The sequence below is a fragment of the Cebus imitator genome, unplaced genomic scaffold (genome assembly GCF_001604975.1).
Source record: "Cebus imitator isolate Cc_AM_T3 unplaced genomic scaffold, Cebus_imitator-1.0 Scaffold9, whole genome shotgun sequence".
NCBI classification, from domain to species: Eukaryota; Metazoa; Chordata; class Mammalia; order Primates; family Cebidae; genus Cebus; species Cebus imitator.
In genome coordinates this window covers 7,902,742-7,921,990 of record NW_016107324.1, presented here as the reverse complement: position 1 = coordinate 7,921,990, position 19,249 = coordinate 7,902,742, and the positions used below count along the sequence as shown (strand labels likewise).

Below are 19,249 nucleotides of genomic sequence, written 5' to 3'. Positions count from 1 at the left end.
TGAGAGGACTTTCCTGTGTCCTACCTAGTTCTCTGCCCCCCACCTTCATGCGGCAATCTTATTTCCCCTTAGTTTCACTACCACGAAATGCTTTCCTGCGCTTAGGGATTTAAAAGATTATTTCATATCAACGGAATGAGCCTAACAGCTAAATATTGAATATTGCACTTAAAATAGCCTTTTAAAATTATGACATTAAGAAAGCAAGAGTTACAGCAATTGGATGCAGTCTGGGATTATCCCTTTGTAATTAGATGAGCACTGACTAGCAAATGCTGAGGGGAAAAAAATGGAACAGACTACCTAATGCTTACCAAAACTGTGTGTACTTGAGAGGGGGTCATGATAAATTATTATAATGAAATTCATGTGCTCTAAGACAATATTGATATTTAAACTATTTAAATCTGAGTTTAAAAGTCACAAGATTAATTAGCTCACGTTTCAGAAATGACTCTACAATCTAAATTTCTCACAAGCAATTCAGGTTAATGACACCAGACTCTGCTATCTTCAATGGATAAAACAAGAGATTGACTCTTAGGTTAAATTTTCTTCTAGTGGTTATATATTTAGTACCTTCATAAGCCATAACTAACAGACCCAGGATAAGTTAAATCCAGAGCCTATCTTTAGCCTCCAGAATGGCCCCTCCAACCCCAAATCCATGCAAGAACACAAAGCCAGGGGGTAAACTAAAAAAAAGAAGAGATTGTTTTATTGTGACATTTATGACATTGACCCTTTGTTGACAGGAATGACCGAGGGTAATCTTGGCATATTGCACATGCTGTGATGAAGGATGCACTGGTGATCCTCTGGCCACTGAGGCTGTTTCCTGGTCCTCCCAGACCTCTATGCACGTGTGGGCCAGTCACAGAAATTTCATTACCACTTGGTGTATACATTTAACAAGTCTTTGGTCTTAATAAGCACCATTACAAACCCTCACATTAAGGGCATTATTATTCTAGTTTATAAATGTTTCAATGATAAAAAATAGCACGATTACAGTATACACACACTTAATTTACATGTAATGTATTATACTCATAACTGAGAGAAGCTACTGAACTAACTTTGGTTGATTGAAATTAATGAAGTATTGGAACTGAATATTTGTAATTTGGTTTCTAAGTTGTGTAAATATTACAGTGCATTTATAAATCTAGTTTGAAAATTGACTAGCACCAAATAGATATCATAAATGGGCAACCTAGTACTTGTATTTGGAGAAGCAAAGTTTACAAATTTGCAAAAAAAAAAAAAGAGTAGTCCATCAATTGAAAGCACATTCCTGTACGTTTGCTGGAAGGATGGCATGTCAGCATAAATGGCCAACCCCCAATGGAAATACATGTCCCAGTTTTCAAGAATCAACACATATGACAAGGTAGCTTAGCTACACACACGAGAAGCCTGAGAAAGTGGTTGTTTTGAACTAGGGTAGTCACCTGTACCTTGCTTTGGTAATACAAGAATAGTGCTTATTTATACAAATTTACTTGGTGAAAGACTGTACCTATGATATGATGATTCTGATTGGGGGAAAATATAGTTCTACCTATCTATATTTTTCTTTTAATTATTTGGTCTCTGGATGGTGAATTAATGAAGCAAAATCTGGATTTTCATCTTCAGATTATCACCCAGTTCACCACTGAGGTAGTCTTTGTCATATTTGTCTTCTAGCTGGTTAAGTTCTTTCTTTTTATAAAGTGGAGTACTACTGATTTGTAATGAATAGGTTCCAGCCACTGGCTGCTTCTTTGTGAAGTGGAGGTAGCTGATCCCTTCTTTTTGGTTGATTTTAAAGAAGCCATCTTCATTTCCAGATTTGATCAAGTATCTGTTGTGATTTGTCAGAGTTGTAAGAGCTGGAAGGAGTTCTAGGATTCGAACCTTGTTACTAATGTGGGAAATATTGAAAGCAAAGATGGCCGTCTTCTCAACATCCCAACTTGCAAGGCTCACATTAGCTTCTGTCTCAGACTGATCCTGGGAAGACACAGGGCAATGTGTTAAACACAATGTACCTATGCCACTTAGCTCTCACAGTAAAGAAAAAAACGACTGAAACGTCACACTAATACAATTTTCTGCCTTATGCTGCATACACAACATTGAAAACACACGTTCATAAAGCACTTTGTTTAAACCACAAATGTATTAAATTGGCATATATTTGTAATATTTGAAAATATTAGCTGATGTCAGGAAGAAAGGCAGAAAGGCAGGTCGAAATCATTTGTATCTGGAGGTCTCAAAGTGTAGGCCCTGAACAAGCTGCATGAGCAGCGCCTGGGAATCTGTCAGAAATGCAAATTCTCGGCATTACCCTAGACCTCCTGAATCAGAAACCCTGGGGATGTCTCCCAGCAATCCATTTTAACAACACCTAGTAGGTGGTTCAGCTGCACACTCAAGTTTGAGAACCACTGTTTTAATAGATTATTTTTTTTCCAAAAACTTATCTCAATTTTTAAGTGACAACAGATGGGTCACAGCACCAATACGAAGAAGCAGACTATTTCAGTTTGGTTCAGTGACGCAAAACCATCCCCTCCGAAGGACACACCTATGAGCCTACTTCCTGACTGTGATGATCTGCTAAGTTCAATGCTTTTTACCTGGCTTCTTTCTTGCCTCTATGGGACCACATGTGCTAGATTCTATGGGCCTGGAGCCAGAGGTCTGGGTGAATATCTGTGCACTTCTGAGTTGACTGAAAGGCTGCAGCAGCCGTAGGCAAAGGAAACCAGGCTGCTTCAGCTCCACGTTATTTTTGTCTGCAGTCCAAATTCCCTCACACTCCACATGGCTCTTTTCAGTAGAGGAGCCTCTAGCTTTCAGAACTTGGCGTGCCTATGTAGGGAGCACTATGTCACTTCGCTGTTCTGCCCACTTGCTGTCCTGGATCTCAGACCTTATCCTTTCAGCAGACTTTGGGTGGGTAGTTGACTTTTTTTTGGCGAGACAGAGGAAATGAGCAAGTATGTGAAAACCTTCAAATGGCCACTCCCGAAAAGCAGCAAGAAACTCCAGAAAGTCCCACAGCCTCTTGTAAAATGCAGCCTAGAGCTCAGGGAATGTCTGGAGTTTCTCTCCGGGGAGCTTTTTCACACTTTGGAGCATCCTCGTAGGAAACCACAGGAATCTGGGAGGGCTTTGCACAATAGGAGACATCAGGAGGAACGACCTTCTGACCCACCTCGATATGGGAGACATCAGTTTCATTTGTGCTTCTCCGTTTCCTGCCCCGTTTGGGGTAGCCATTGATCTTACACTCGTAACAAGCCTCTGGGGAGAGTGAATTGTCATCCATCTCACCACTGACAGGTGGCTCTGGGTTTCCTCGGCCCATGCCCATTCCAGAAACACAGTGCCTGCAGTAGAAGGGGAGCATAGATGCTTTTCGTTAGAATGGGAAGACAAGGTAGGTGGTACAAGAGTTCTGGTGAAGCCCGGTCCCGGTACTTGGGAGATACAGCCCTTGCTTGTCCACTGAAGGATGAGCTGGTTCTGAGAACTACATTGAGAGGTCTTCTGTTTGGCCTCTAATTCCCGGTTGCCGGAGTGTACTGATTTCTTTCTACTACCTATCAAGACACTGTTTTGCATATTTGTTTATCCCTTAATTCCTAAACCTCACATGGAAGGCCTTTTGCAGTACTTCCACTGGGGAGGAGACACAGAGTGGAAACTAGAGAATGGTAGATGAGGGAGGCCATGTAACTTGGGAGGCTAAATAAAAATGGCTTCTCTTTATGAACCAGGCTCCATGGGAGTGAGCAAGGTGTGAGACATCACTGCTGAGTTTCTTGCATTCTCCTGCTTCCATAATTACTCCTCCTCACTCAAGCTTCCGAGCAATTGCTCCTATTCCTTCATGTTTCACTTTTGCTGATGCTACTGAGGATAAGAAGAGAGCTCCAGATGGTAATGAAGCTTAATGTAATAAACTATGAAGATATGCAGTATATAAAATGCATGCATCAGGGCTTGCCCAACTGTGGGAAACTGTTTCAAGTCATTCAAAACCACTAGGGCCGTTGGCTCTGACTCATACGAAGGCGGATAAACAAACCCATGCCCAAGAGAGAACTAGTTCAGTTGTTTTTCTTTGCCTTTCAGTTATCAAAGCCAAGTTATGGAGGAAGGCTTGAATGTTTCACAAGTACCTTGTTTTGTTATTCTGCTTACTATTTCTGAGGCCACTTGGAATGTGTGTTTATCAAGCTCCTCTTTCCAAATGTGTTGAAACATGTGAATGGTCCTTAAAAGAATCTTTATTTGGGGGCAGAGTCCACTCTAGTGATTCAGAGAGGCCAAAACTGTTTTAAATGGGTAGATTTCTAATAATGGGTCATAATGTAGACCTAACACTATTTGTTTTTCTGTAATAGCTGATATGCTTTTTAGAGCTCATTTTCCTATATACCCTTGGGATTCAAAATACTTTGCAATGAACATAATATGCTGTATTTAGAAGCAATTTACAGGTTCCTGCTATTTCTCCCAATCTTTCCAGAGCTCAATACATTTCCTTTCCTCTTTATCTTGCAACATGAAATATGCAGAAACAGTGCAATGGATGAAATGATAAAGGCTCATCCTCTGTGTGTATGCACATGTGTATACATTCACACAATGATGACATTAGGAGGTAAACTCCAAAGCTGCAGGCTTTGGTTCCATTCTCAGAACTCCTTTCCAGTATTTTCATATCCCAGGAGCACCACTTTTAAGAAGTGTGACTACAAAATCCCACTGGCCAAAAGCCAGTTTAGAGTGTCACAATTTTTGCTGGGAAAAAATGGTTCTGGCATTAAACTATAAAGAATGAGTCTACTGAGAGCCAGACACAAACATCTGGGAATTTGTGTCCGAATGCTGGCATTCTGTGTGCTTCTCACGAAACATTCTTCTACCTACCCGGATCTGAACGAATCACTTGGTGTCTGTATGTCAAGAAATCAAAGACTGCTACATTAATAATTAATATGAGTGTGGATGTGTGTGTGTGGTGTGTGTACATGCATGTGGGGGAGTAATAATGTGTATGTCTATTTAATGTCTATGCGTTCCTAATTAAAAAGTTAAAATGTGCACTTTCTCTCAGGATAGCTAAAACAAGGTAGACACCCGAGTCCAGATTGATTCAGCAGGAAAAAAGATCCAAACTTTGAAAATTTAACACTAAACTTTTAAATCACTTAGTAAAATAAAAATGTCTTACCTGCCCCAACTCTCACACAGACATACCTATAATTTGATGAAGTTTTTTTTTTTTTTTTTAACCAGAAAAATAGTGTTTCAATTCTCATAACTAATGTACCTTGGGTAACATTTAATGTAAATTTAAGTTTGAAATGTAAAATATAATTTAAAACCCGAAAGGATCTCCAGCCCAAAGGGATATCTTTGACAGGAACTGGATTGAAAGGCATTTTAAGTCAAGATGGAATCCTGCCTGCCCCAGGAGAAGACTGGGTCAGTAGGGTGCAGGGTAAGCCCAGTTCTGTCACTGGTTGGCAGAGAGGTGCATTTACAGAGAGATGAATCGCTTCACAACAAGATGTGAAGATCAGGACAATGAGATCGAGAAGTCATATAGTGAGATATCTACAATGTAGTTTCATTACTTTGATGTTTCCAGAAATCCAGATGCTTCTTTCAAATGAAATAACCTAAAACTTTTGCCAAGCTAACTGCAATTAATTTTAGGATTACAAAAAGCATGGTTCTCCTCTACTAGAAGAGGTAATTTTGAGTTCAGTATACTTAATTATATTACAAATGAGAGAATCTCCAACCAGGACCAGAAAGAGCAGTGCTTACCCTTGGCCTATGCGGAAGTAACCAGGTGGACAGCCGCACAGGTAACCACCCTCAGTATTGGAACAGCCGTAGCTGCAGGGGGCCTGTGAAGAGCCACATTCATTGATGTCCTGGCATCCTCCACTGAACTGCTCATACTGGAAGCCGGCGGGACACATGCACTTGTAGCTCCCCAGAGTGTTGTGACAGGAGGCTCCTCCGCAAATGTGGGTGCTGAGGCATTCGTTTTCATCTGCAGGGAAAACGAGAAGCAGCACCAGAGATTTCTATTGAGGACACTGGATCTGACCATTTGCTGCTGGCCAACTGGCCCTCAGGTAGGTTCTCAGAAAGGTAAGGCAGGCAGAGGTGGCTGGGTGGGGAGAGCAACAGCAGAGAAAGATGTGGGCACAGATGTGGCCTCTTGCTATGTTGTGAGTAAACATGGAAGATGAAGTTAGATGCAGCAGGCAGAGGGCATTAGAGGATGGCATTCTGAGGACCAGCCGACTCCAGTTCTCATCAGAAGTCAACACTGGTATCTTCTGCTCCACATAAACATCTAGTAATGAACCAACATGGTGCTGGTCTGTAGCTAAGATTTAGGGTTCAAGATGGGAAAGAAGGAATCTTGCGATTCTTTGCGAACTTGCTTCACAAGTGCCCAGAGAGGAGATAAATATCTCAAAAGCAGAGACCAACCGTTTTTCCGGAGCCCGCTTTCCCCGTCCACCTATTTCAGGATGTGCCGATCTCGCAAGGGGTGAGATCCTGCCCGAAGTGTCTGCCCCACTTGGATTTCCTTTTCAAAAATCTGAAAAAGCCCCCAGGTACTTGTTCTGGGGGATGAATAGTGCCTTCTGGTATGTCTGCTCCCATCACTGATTCGGCCCCTTCCTTATTCAAACCAGCCTCCTGCCCAGAGTGTCTGAGCCCTGTCTAAAACTAAGTGTGGCTGGAAGGGATTCGCTGCAGACTTCACGAGCAGTAATTGGGGAAAACCCACAAGAGAGACAGAGGCTGCAGGACTGGATACCCACAGGGACCTGCCAAGTCTGATGCTAAGAAGCAGGAAAAAGAACTCTTACTTAAAAAAAATCAACTAGAAAGGAGAAAACCATAAGTTTCTCATTATTTCTGATTTATAATTTTTGGAAGTCTCCAATATATTTTTGTAGACCTGCCTTTGCAGGGCAGGTTGGAAATTTGCTGGTTAGACATTTCTTAATTGCCATAGCCCATTTTCAGGCATATGTTCATTTGAATGTTGGGAGATTGGCCTTGCCTTCACTTAGTGGATACCCACTTCTTATGGAAGAGAGGAAGGGGAAGGGAATGAATGTTTATTAGATACCTATTATATGATAGATAGGATATAGGTGTTACCCATTCATTTCCTTGGCTTTCCTAACAACTCTGAGAAAGACGTGTTATATTCTCTGTTTTACAGCTGAAGAAAGTGAGGCTCAGAAAGCCCTTCCAAGATCTCACAGCCAGCAGCAGCGGGGCAGAAATTCACAGCCAGGTCAGTTGGACTGCAATGGCCGTCCATGTGCTTTCCTTTCTACCACAGGGCCGCTCTAGAGACACTCCCACATTTAAGCTGGTGTTTTCTTTCTCCTATAATTGGTTTACCCTCTTTGCTAAGGCAGATTCATTTATAATTAAAATTGTTTCTCAAAAAAATCTATTTTTTATTTTTTTAATTAGAAAACAGGTAGATAAAAGTGGGGTGGGAAGGATGCTCACTTGTATATATTTAGTAGATACTCACATTGTCCTCCTGCCTGCTTGCCTTCCATATCTCCTTCCCTTCTCTCCTTCTGTTCTTCCTTCAGTCCTTCCCTCTGTTTTTCCCTTCCTCCCTCCCTTCCTTTTTTCCCTTTCTCCCTCCCTCTCTCCCTTCCTCCCTTCTCGTTCCCTCTTTCCCATCAGCTATAGGTCTATAACTTTGGCTGTGTGAAGACCTTTTGTATTCAAAGACTTTCAAATCTCCACCCAAGGTCACTTAGGCTTCAGGACTCTTAGAAATAAAAATTTTCTCTTTCTCATTCTTCCCTTTCTCTTTCTGTGCTCAACACATTGTCTGTGTTCTTTCTCCTTATTTTAAAGTGAGGATGAGATGTGCAATAAAGAGCAAGAGAAACCGTGGGCACCAAGCTCCATGTCCAACAAAGAATGATGAAGCAAGCGTATTAACTTCAGTGGAGAGAACACCTCTGGGCTGATGTCTTCTTGCCCCTCCATGTCCATCCTCTACCTTCTCCACCAGCTCTTGGCCCCAGGTGGGTGATCTACGGAACATAAGCAAGCTCTGCTCCCCTGTCCCCCACTTCTGGTTGGCCTCAGCCATCTGTTTCTTGCTGGGACCTTGACTAAAAAAACCTGTAAGGCGTGGGTATATTAGGGGGAAGACTTGTCATTATATAACTTAGATTTATTCTGTGTTTTTTCCTCCAAAGGGCAGAAGGAGGACCAATGGTGAGAAATTAGAGGGAGAAGTGATTTTTTTTTTAACCAAAAAAGACATTTCTAAGTATTAAAAGCTATCTATAGATAGACTGGGATATCTTGGGAGAAAGTGAGTGCCCTTCAAGGTGGTATTTAAGCCAACCTGTGATAAGCAAGGAACTTAGAGAAGGATTTATATATTAGGAAACAGGGAAGGCTAGATCTCTAAGGTTATTTTTAACTTTGAGCATCTATCTGTGTTACTACAAATATCAAGAGCTCTCCCCCACCCCTTTCAGATTCTTTTTATTTTACATTTTCCCCCCTCCCCGAGAATTTAATAAAGTTTAAATTAAACTTGCTTATCTAGGTTGGAGAGGTGGAATGGAGTGGAGCACAGATTAAAATAAGAAATTTGCAAATATTCAGTGTTTACAGTTTGAAAATAGCATGATTTTGCACTTGCCCTTTCTATTAATATACAAACGCCATGATTTGGTTAACATGTTTTTCACTTTTCCTGACCTTTTTCATCCTCTACACCTTGGAGCAAATGACTCTCCCCAGAGTTTTTTTACACTCCCAAATATATGTTTGATTCTTCGGTCGGTACTTAGGTGAGGGTTTTGTTCGTTTCATAAAAAGAGACAATTCAAATTTTATCAAAACAGCATTAAAGTCTAAAAACCACTCCTTAAAAGCAGATGGAAACCCACCACTCTGTCCTCTAAAATCAAAGGCTTCAGCATCCAGCTTGCACTGTTCATGATCAGCTGTGGCCTTAAGGGAGTAACGATAGGAAAATTCACAAATGTAGGATGGGCTTTCTTTAACTAATTTTCTCTATGGCAAAATGGGTCAAAACTCCATCTATCTGCAAGCTGAATTTTTGAAATTTACTTCTAGAAAACAATGAAATCAGTGGCCCCCTTACCCCAAAGAGTGAACTTGCAGCCATCTTTGAGTGAGGATCCAGGGAGGACTGGTCTAAGAGATCTCTGTTTCTAGTGGTTCTGGGGAAGCTATTTTAGCCCAAGGCAATGCTCATTCTAGGTAACTCTAATTCTCAAGATTTATGAGGGCAATTTGGCATTTGGAGGCATTAAGAACCCCAAACTTCTTCTGACTTCTAAATGAACTTATTGTTTTAGAGTGTCCAGCCAGGAGATGACCTTCACAAGACTCAAGCAGAATCTCCAGGAAACTAGTTCATGGCCTGGTCACCTCTACTATCCTCAGACTGAAGGTAGGAGAAGGAGGATAAGGTACAGGAGTGACATACCTTTCCTCTCTCAAGTTTTTTCACATAGCTCCAGTGTTATTAAAGGGACCTACATAATGAGAACAGACAGGCTCATAAACTGGGTACTGAATCAACAAAGTTCACTCTGGAAGTTCTGTGAACCATGTCAGAAACTGGGGATTAAATCCACAACCTCCTTGAGCTGATAATGAACCGACATTTTTACCAAAACCAGATAGCTAGCCAGAGACTTGTGCAGTCTAAACTTCTAAAGCACAGGGGCCACTTCAGTCAACCCTGGGTGACACTGCAAAACTGTGTCTTGTGCGGAATCAAACTAGATGAGAGAGATGATTTTGATAAATGAAAACACACCAAAATGACCTCCTCTGCATGAAAGAGAACCATTGCAAGGCCGAGCCTGCACCCAGGAGGCAGTAATTCTTTGAGTTTTTGCTACGGAGGGCTCTGTACTTAATAGTGTGTCAATTAGAAAAGGCTACCAAAGCACCAAGCGTGCACTGGCACTCCAGATGCTTGGAATGAAAAAACAACAAGTGAATGTGACACTTGAAAGGCAGCCCTACATCAGAGTGTTAAGAGTTGTGAGAGTGAGCTGAGATGGTGCCATTGCATGCCAGCTTGTGCGACAAGAGCAAAATTCCATCGCCAAAAAAAAAAAAAAAACACGTTTTGGGTTCTAGTTCTAGGCATGTCACAAAAGACCTAGGCAAGGCCATACTACCTTCTCTTCCTGGACTTCTAGGTCTTTATCAGTTAAAGTACCTGAGCTGAATGCCCTCTGGTAACCCTCCAAACTCATATTGTTTGGATTCTCTGACATGCATTAAGAGTTATTTTCCCATTACATTGTAGAACATCATTTCAATTTAATGAGAGCGTCTGCAGCTCTCCCTTGAAGAATTTAGCAATCGTGAAAAAAAAAAAAAAAAAAAAAAACGCTTAGGGACAGAGTACGAGCAGCAGACACGACAAGGGTTTTGTTGCTCGCACTCTGCTGCTCGCACTCTGTCCCCAAATGTGTAGAGCTGAACAGAATTACTTTGGCATCTTCAGGCCAAAAGTCACTCCAAACAGCCTCTGGCTGGCTGATATTTTTCAATCCTAAGTAAGGTTTTTTGACCCCTGATGTGAACAGAGCTCAAGTGCAGCAGGACGCTGGAGGATACTGGCATCAAGAAGTGCCAGGGGCATTTCATTTCAGATGCTCTCGAAGCACCCTCAGTCACGATATTTTTTCTTACTTTGGTGTAAGCTGTTATTTCCCTTGGGTTTCAACCAGGTTAGGGCAAATTTAAATGAGCATTCATTGCTTCAGTAACACATTTACAGCTTCAGAAAGAAAGCAGTGTTTTGCCTCCTAGGAGCTGATAGCCATGCATCTTGAGAGTGAGGAGAAGTTACTTGCCAACACACTGGTTCCACTGGTAGTGCTGGAGGTAGCCCTGGGGGCAGCTGCACCTGTAGCCCCCGATGATGTTCTGGCAGCCATGCTGGCAGCGGTGGTTGCCCTCACACTCGTCCACGTCTGAAAAAGAAGCAGAACCACCATGACGCCAACTCCACATCGCTCTGAAGCCACCTGTATTCTGATGAGAAAGCCAGCCCCAACACATCCTACACACCCTACCACCAACAACTTCAAGAATATCTCTTCTTGAACTGCTGCTAAGTCAAAGGAGAAAAACATTCAGAGAGCCCCAGCAACATCTACAAATAAAAATGATCAGGAAATTAGTGCAGAGCCCAAAGTACTCTCCAGGACAGCTCTGTAAGTTATTTGGGTTTGCTTTTTTTTTTTTTTTGGTGTGTGCCAGAATTAGAAATCAAAAGGTGTCAAAAGCCACAATCAACTCCTACAAATATCATTTAAACTTTTAATTAAATGTCATCAGAAGAGCTTATTCCTCATGTTTACTCCACATGAGGGAAATCCCTTTATGGTTCTGGACCCAGTGACCAGAAAATCAATGAATCAAAGTCAAGAATCTGCCAATTTTGCTTGACTGACTTATTCCCTATTAGGTTAAATTAAAAACTGAGCAGAAAAGGTGTTGATAGCCTTAGGAAAGGCATGTGTGTTAGACACAGGCATGAGACAAAACCCTGTGGCACACTATTTTAGGGGTGGCTCCCTGGGCTTAGATCTGCTATCTCAGAGAGGCTGATAATGAAGGTCACCTTCACAGCGCAGGCCACCTCCACAGCGACTTGCCAGCTGGATCGCAGCTGAGGTCTCTACCTACCTTCACAGCTGGAGCCAGTCTGATCAAGTGAGAATCCCCGCTGGCATTCACAGGTGAAGCTTCCAGGAGTGTTCTGGCAAATGCCCTTAGACCCACACAGATTGATGTCAGAGGTGCATTCGTTGTTATCTATGAGAAGTGGTGGAAGCAAGGAGGGGTTAAAATTCCCTAAAGCTCTCTTTGTATTGTTTAAAAGAAAGTTAGAAGGATGACTCAGAAAAGGCCAAATAAGGCCAACAACTCTCCACATCCATGTGCAGGTGTGTGTGCTCTCACGTACACGCACTCATGTATTTCTTTGAGCTTTTGTTTTCTTACCCCAACAGCAGAGGAAATAGAGAAGAATTGCTACATTCTATATAGGGTTTTTTCCTCTCCCACTCACCAATGCAGGCCGTATGGTGTTGGGTAAATCCAGGAGGACATTTGCACGTGAAGCCACCGATGGTGTTAACACAGAGGAACTGGCAGTTGTGCTGCTTGGTGGCACACTCATCAAGATCTACAAGGAAATGCAAGATAGCGTTTTGTTGGCTTGGTTCATTTGAACCAAGCCAACAAAACGCTATCAATCAGAGAGGCCACCCCTATGAAGCAGCTCCAAGTTTTGATTTCGAAGTCTGAGATGACTCTGACCAGAAAGAAGGCACAGCAAACGCCAGGAAGGGACATAGGGCATAAAGGTCTGAAAGACAGATAAGGAGTCAAGTTAGAACCCCCTCCCCTCAAAAAAATACAGAGAGATCTTTGGGGGATCCAAGAAAACACAATTCTAATTGGAGAAATGCAGGAATTCCTCAACAACGGAATTTCCAATAAATCATGACATTTTAAACAAATTTTATAATGAAGTAAAAGAGGAATGAGTCTGCAAATTTTTCAGAGCATTGAAAATACCTATTTAAGTTGAAGCAAAGAGAAATGTTGAAGCTGGAAATGAATTTGCTGGCTTAGTTCTTTTGTTTGCTGTTTTTAATCTACTCAATAGAAGTCATCAAAATCTGATTCCTTTAGGGATTCTTCTTAGGATAAAACATAATTGAACAGTCAGAAAGGAAACAAAACAAAGGAAAAATTCACTCTGATAGCTAAAGGCACTTTAGTAAAACTGCCTCCAGGCTGGGCATGGTGTTTCATGCCTGTATTCCCAGCACTTTGGGAGGCCAAGGCAGGCTGATCACTTTGAGCTCAGGAGTTTGAGACCAGCCTGGGCAACATGACAAAACCCCATCTCTAGTAAAAGTATAAAAATTAGCCAGGTGTGGTGGTGCACGCCTGTAATCCTAGCTACCTGGGAGGCAGAGGCTGCAGTGAGCTGAGATCGTGCCACTGCACTTCAGCCTGTGTGACAGAGTGAAACTTCGTCTCAAGAAACAAAAAACTGCCTCTGGTGTTCATCCAACATTATTTTGCACATCTCAATAAAACCTTCTGTTTTGACCAGGCCTCTTTCCTCACCGCCGCAACTTCTAGCTACATTCTCAACTCCAGTGTTATTTCAAAATATCAAGAGTGCTGCATATTCAAAATATCAAGTGCTGCATATTCAGGAATAAACATTAGTGACCTTATTTTATCACAAATTCAAGCACTATACCCCCACCATCTGCACAACTGGGTTGGAGCTAGCTTTGCCAGTGACTGCTTCCACTCCACAGGGCCAGTTCCTGGCTAGAGTAACATCTGGAGTAGACCTACACTGAGAGACCCTCTCCAGACTTGTCCTAGTGCTGGCTTCTCTTATAATGCAGCCTGTCCTATTCTTTGCACTGCTCAGAGCTTGACTGATATGTACTTTCTCTTCAGCTTTCTCAGAGCCTGTGGACTGACTTTTCCTGTATACGGCCCAAGGAGCTTCGCTGGAGCATCACTGCACATTTGCTGAAGCTCATCTGCAACAGGTAAGGAAGATGACTCAGTGATTTCCTCTAACACCGCTTCATGACTACAACACATGAAGAACAGCAGCACTCGCTGTTCTTGCCTCCAAGAATGCCCTTCCTCCTCTAACCTGCATCCTACCCATCTCTCATTGGGGATGTGCTGCTCCCACACTCCTCCCAGGGCCACCCTTCTGGTCTCTTTCTTCTCAGTGTCCATGGTGTACTTACCTGCACCATTCATTTGATATTTAGTAATAGAAACTAAGTAAGTGGAAGAATTTGAACATTATGAGAAAAAATAGGAAAAGGGACAAGTTGCGAGTGGATATGTTGCTCTTTGTTATTGATGCATTTTCATTTTTCACCTTTGAATTGCTAGAAACTTTTGAGCATTTTCTGTCCCCAGAGGTTAGAAAAAAAGCTATGAATTTGTTTGGTTTGTTACAGATAATATATACAATGAGAGATATTTTCCCCTTGAATTTGGTTCTTCAGTTATATGAATACATTTATGGCTCTGAGTTACAGCTTCACATTGCATAGAACTCAGAGTGACCCCAGATGTAAAATAAGTTCCACTCTTCATTTACGATGGTCAAAATGTGTAAGTAGGTCTCTCAACTTCCTCTCCCAAAACTAGAGGATTATACAGGCTTTGTGCTGCACAGGAAGGCCTCCGGCAGTTGCCCGTGACATCATCCTCTGTTACCTGCCTCTTAACTCTCCCTTGCAGCAGACACAGGAAAGAGGTCGAGAGCCCAACTTCTTGCTGTTCTCCACTTCTCTCCTCGCCTCTCCTCCAATCTGGATCCCACCCATCTCTGGGGGGGTGTGCTGGTCCCACACTCTACTCTTCTAGCCTTTCTTGGTTTCAGTGGTACACATAGCTACATCATTCATTTGATCTTTAGTTATATATACCGAGTAAGTGGAAGAATTTAAGCTTTATGAGAAAAAATAGGAAAAGGGACTGGACTCCACTCTACCCTTTACCTTCCTTACTTCTGTATGTTTCTATAAATTTCCTTCAAAGTTCCATGGCATGACATGCTATCTCTTGGTCTACCTTTTCTTCTCCAAATCTCTCATTTCCCAAATTATCATAAAGATTCACTACATATAACGTTCTTAGGAACGGAGAAGAAGATGTTTACAGGAGTCAAATTTACACCAAAAAATTTTGCAAAGGATAACTTCTGGTTGAGAAGCGATTTTTGCTAGTTATTAATTCTGTGTGATACTCATGTTTCAGGGAAGCTCCTAGAAGGCAAGAATGGACTTTTTCTGCAGAACAAAAATATGCACATAGCATCTAATTAACTAGGCACAGTGTCCTCTAGGATCATGGCACTGATTATTCCGAGGCAGGACTTTCCCGGAAACCTGAACTATACGGCTGTATAGAATGAATAGAAAAACCAGAAAGCAGAGAGGAGGTCACCAAGTAAGAATCTGCCCCACCAGAGCCTTTGAGAGCTGACCCTGCCATCTCCGAGATCCTCATGGATGGCTGACATGGATACCCAGGGGGCATGCAGCGAGGATGGCTGCTCCCACTGGTCCTCCACAATCTCCCTGGCTTTAGCCTTTCTCCCTCCAGCGTAGGAGGTGGGTCCCATGGAGGCATTAACCCCAGGGAAGCACCTCCTGCCTGTAAAGCAAGTCTTGCCTGTTGGGTGCATACAGGCAGAGGAATGCAGCCATGTGTCAGGTGCTAGGTGAGGGGCAATGTTAAATTCTACCTTACCTTTGCAGCTCCTTCCATCCTCTTGCAGAATGTAGCCCTTCGGGCATGAACACTGGTAACTCCCTTCTGTGTTTTTGCAGATAAAATTGCAGGGTTTGGGAGCCTGGTTGCACTCGTTCAGATCTATGATCAAAGAAATACAGTGTGATTGTGCATCTAAAAATGATGTCTACATGCTCAATTTCCATAGGGTCTAACAGAGAATTTTAGTTCCGGGGAAATAAAAAGTAAACTCTTTGTAGACTTTGATTTTTATTTTACTCCATAATCTAAAGTTTCTACTTAAGGATAAGCCATCAGAAATAGACACTTACCTACACAGGAAGTCCCAGTGATATCTGGAGTGTACCCAGTTTTACAAATGCAATGATATGATCCTCTGTCATTGACACATTCCCCATTCCGGCAAACATCATGGATAACCTTGCATTCATCGATATCTGTAATTTAAAAAATATGAAATAAGATAAATATACCATAAAACTGACAACATTAATTTGTAGGGGGTCACTTCTGTGCAAATACTAATAAATTGGGTTACTATATTAGGGGCCTAAGAAATTAAACCAATGGGATGACAGCATACATTTAATATGTAATGGTAGCTATATAGAAAGGCAAACAAATAACTTCATTAGACTGTGATTGATAAAATAACTCAGCTACAGAAAATCTTCAAAAACAACAATTGGTCTTCTAAATGTATCTTGTTTTCTCTTCTGGGTCCACAAAACAGGGAGCCCATCATCTCGACATACTTGGCTTTGTGTGTCGTCACATGCCATCAAGCTTGCCTCCTGCTGATACCTCATAAATGAATCCCAGAAGCACAACCTTCGGAGGAGGAAACCCCATTTCCCCCCAATATTGCATGCTCAAAATAAGTGAGTTTTTTTTTTTTTTTTAAACATTATTTTTGTTGTGTTTGGAGTTAATCCTGAAAAAGTTCAAATGACATAATATTGGGGAAATGAGATGAACTTCTGTCCTCTGCTGAGGGGGGAACCAATCAGGGCTCTGGGGTAGATAACAGGGCTGGGGTTTTGCCATCTGCTAAGGAAGGGAGACCCTTACTCATGGCTCTACCACAGAGACAAAGACTGGGTCAGTATGTACTGTTGAACATTAAAGCCACTGTCCTCCACATCTTGACCCATCTACCTCCTTTCTGCTTGGCGAAGTGCCAGTACAAGCTCTTTCCACATGAGTTATCGACCCTTGACTGCCAAATCACCATTTTATACCAACAAACAGCTGGGTGTATCTGACCTTTACAACTGTACTCTGAAGTACAACTCAGCACTTCTTATTGGTCTCCAGAAATGAGTTTTTTTCAACCATCTGATTGTTACAGCCTCTAAAGAATCACAGATTGCTTTGGTCTCTCCATCTTATCTTTGTAGATATGTTTTTTTTTAAAAATCACATCCACTTCCATTATTCTGCCTTCAGCCACATCTTTCCAATGTAAACAGAAATCCTCGTAACCTCCTTCTTCCCCTTCACTTTCAATTCCCTCCCAAGGAGCTCAAAAAAGCTCTCTCCTTTTCTCAGACCTTTTATGAACTAAAAACCAATTGTAGTTACTGTAGATAAACATAGGAATCACATTAGTGACAGGCCTAGACATCTCTAGAGTTGCCTCAGACAGTCCAACACTCTCTTCATCCTTCTCTAGTTCAGTAGCTTGTGCTTTTCCAGATGCAATTGTGTTTAATTGCCAAGATATCAGCATGGTTTATACTTCTTTCATGTAATATAGTTTGGCCACTTTTAGAAGTTCTACATCTTGGTAGACCAGTTTGGGCATTTAATGATCATTTATTTCAAAGTTCATCTAAAAAATTTAAAAAGTTATATTCTGAGCAACCAATTGACTTATAGTAAACTTCTGTTTAAGAAGTTGAAGACTTACTGGGTCCTAAGCACACACAGGTTAATCAAGTGGACCAAGGGCACTTTGGCAGCATGGCCTCAAATGTCTAAAACTCCATAAGGAAGAATTTTTGTTGGGCTCAGCTGTGCAACTCAACCTAGGCACATATTGCAGATTCTATATTTTCATCTGTTTTTTACACACACACACACACACACACACACACACACACACACATTCCCTGCAAGTGTTTTTGGACCATAATGAAGTACCTGCTCCGTTGGTCATGAATCCTCGGCCATGGGGACAAAGTTTCTTGAAAGCCACAGTCCCCTGGAAAGGGCAGATCTCACAGTGGGGACCCCAGCCTCTCCCTCCATCACAGCAGCATTCAGATTTGGTGACGGGGTTCCTGTTGCTGGAGCCGATCTGACACATGTTTTGTAGCACCTCTGTGAAGCAGTACCCTTCCCGATTGTCTGGAAGGGACATTATATGGCAAAGGGGATGTTAGGAAATTTTAAGAGCAAAACAAGGTATTAAAAATTTGGTCAGATATAAAAACCAAAAAGGATGTAACACTTTACCCTGGGTGAGAAGGAGCAAGAGGGGAAAGCTGGAGACAGCAGTAAAAGAGAAAGGATGACGTCTGAGGAAAACAAATAAGACATTCAGTAAGTAGGCAGAAAGACCTTGGCCTAGACACGCTTATAACTCTCTCTGCTCCCAGAAATACAGGGGAATAGCCATGCTTACAGAGAGAGGGGCAGAGAAACATATGGAAATGGATCGCGATCACCAAGGGCTTCAAAGCCAGCCAAGAAATTCCAAACAAATGATTCAAGATCCAATTAGCAAAGGAAGAATTTAGCTGCAGGGTGGTGCTAAGCCCAATGGACAATCACAGTCACTACGGCATCTCCAAAATATGAACATTTTTCATCCTTCCTCAGATTTTGACATTTTCTTGTATTTCAAATAAGAGGTCTGGGTTTCCAGCATCCTAGTGTGGAGGTTAGGAAAGCACGCTGCTGACTGTACTCACCAAGGCACTCGTCCTGGTTGGGGCTGGCAGTGAACCCATCATTACACTCGCAGGTGTAGCTTCCACGGGTGTTGAGACAGCGCCCATTCTCACAGATCCCTGGCTTCGTCTGACATTCATTCTCATCTGTTTGATTTGATGGGAGGACCAAAACCAAGCAGAGTCATTGACTATTTTACAGAGGATGGAGTTCCTTCCTCCTCCCTCCCTTTGTTTCCTCCTTCCCTCTCTCTCATCCTTCCTTCTTAGTTTTTGAATCACTAATCTGTTCACATGGCTCAACATTTAAACGGTATAAAAGGGACTTCATTCATTCCTGTTTGCTTTCACTGAAGGACTGAAAACAGAGTTATCTGAATCTTTGATAGAAGAATGGATTCTCTTCCTTCTTTTCTATATAGTTTGTAAATAGCTTATCTCTTCACGTGGTTCAAAATTAAACAGGGACGAAAGGGGATTCAGCAAAACCCACCCCCTTTGTTCCCTATTTCCCAGACACCAAACTCCCCTTCTGAAAAGCAACCAGTGCTGGGGCCAATATAAAAGCAAGCACATACATAATATATGTATGTGTGTGTGCACTTCTGCTCTTTTAAAAGCATAACTGATGATAGCATTTTATATACTTAAACATAGATGGTAGCATTTTATGCACAATGACATTTTTCACTTAGTAAAAATTAAATCTTTTCATATTAGGACATAAAGAGGTCTCCCAAAGGGTTATTTCCAGTGGAGGGAAAAATGTGAATATCAGCATATGAAAGAAATATGTTAATACACATTAGAATCATGTCTATAATGGTCAATACTGATCTGGGGGAGTTTGTCTAGATTAATCTTCAGATTCAATATAAGTTGTGTTTATTGTCATATTTCAATACTATTAAATCATAAACCACAATTCAGTTTTGCAG

At 41.8% G+C, this 19,249-nt stretch overlaps 1 protein-coding gene across 3 annotated transcripts in view; it reads right to left on the bottom strand.

The window, feature by feature from the left end:
- Positions 1–690: 690 nt before the first annotated feature.
- FBN1 (fibrillin 1) overlaps positions 691–19,249 on the bottom strand; it is a 235,950-nt gene continuing 217,391 nt past the window's right edge. The window contains exons 57-67 of one of the 3 annotated variants that reach the window (XR_001830020.2): positions 18,333–18,458; positions 17,875–17,936; positions 17,560–17,766; positions 15,726–15,851; positions 15,412–15,534; positions 12,167–12,283; positions 11,782–11,910; positions 10,944–11,063; positions 5,842–6,073; positions 3,212–3,386; positions 691–1,998 (exon numbers count right to left, since the gene is read on the bottom strand). Coding sequence is in view for 2 of the 3 variants with exons in the window: in XM_017545034.2 (XP_017400523.1) it covers positions 1,609–1,998; positions 3,212–3,386; positions 5,842–6,073; positions 10,944–11,063; positions 11,782–11,910; positions 12,167–12,283; positions 15,412–15,534; positions 15,726–15,851; positions 17,560–17,766; positions 18,333–18,458 (1,745 nt within the window). In the remaining variant the exon portion in view is untranslated. The remainder of the gene's footprint in view (positions 1,999–3,211; positions 3,387–5,841; positions 6,074–10,943; positions 11,064–11,781; positions 11,911–12,166; positions 12,284–15,411; positions 15,535–15,725; positions 15,852–17,559; positions 17,767–17,874; positions 17,937–18,332; positions 18,459–19,249) is intronic. The other 2 variants (XM_017545034.2, XM_017545044.2) reach the window with 2 other exon arrangements.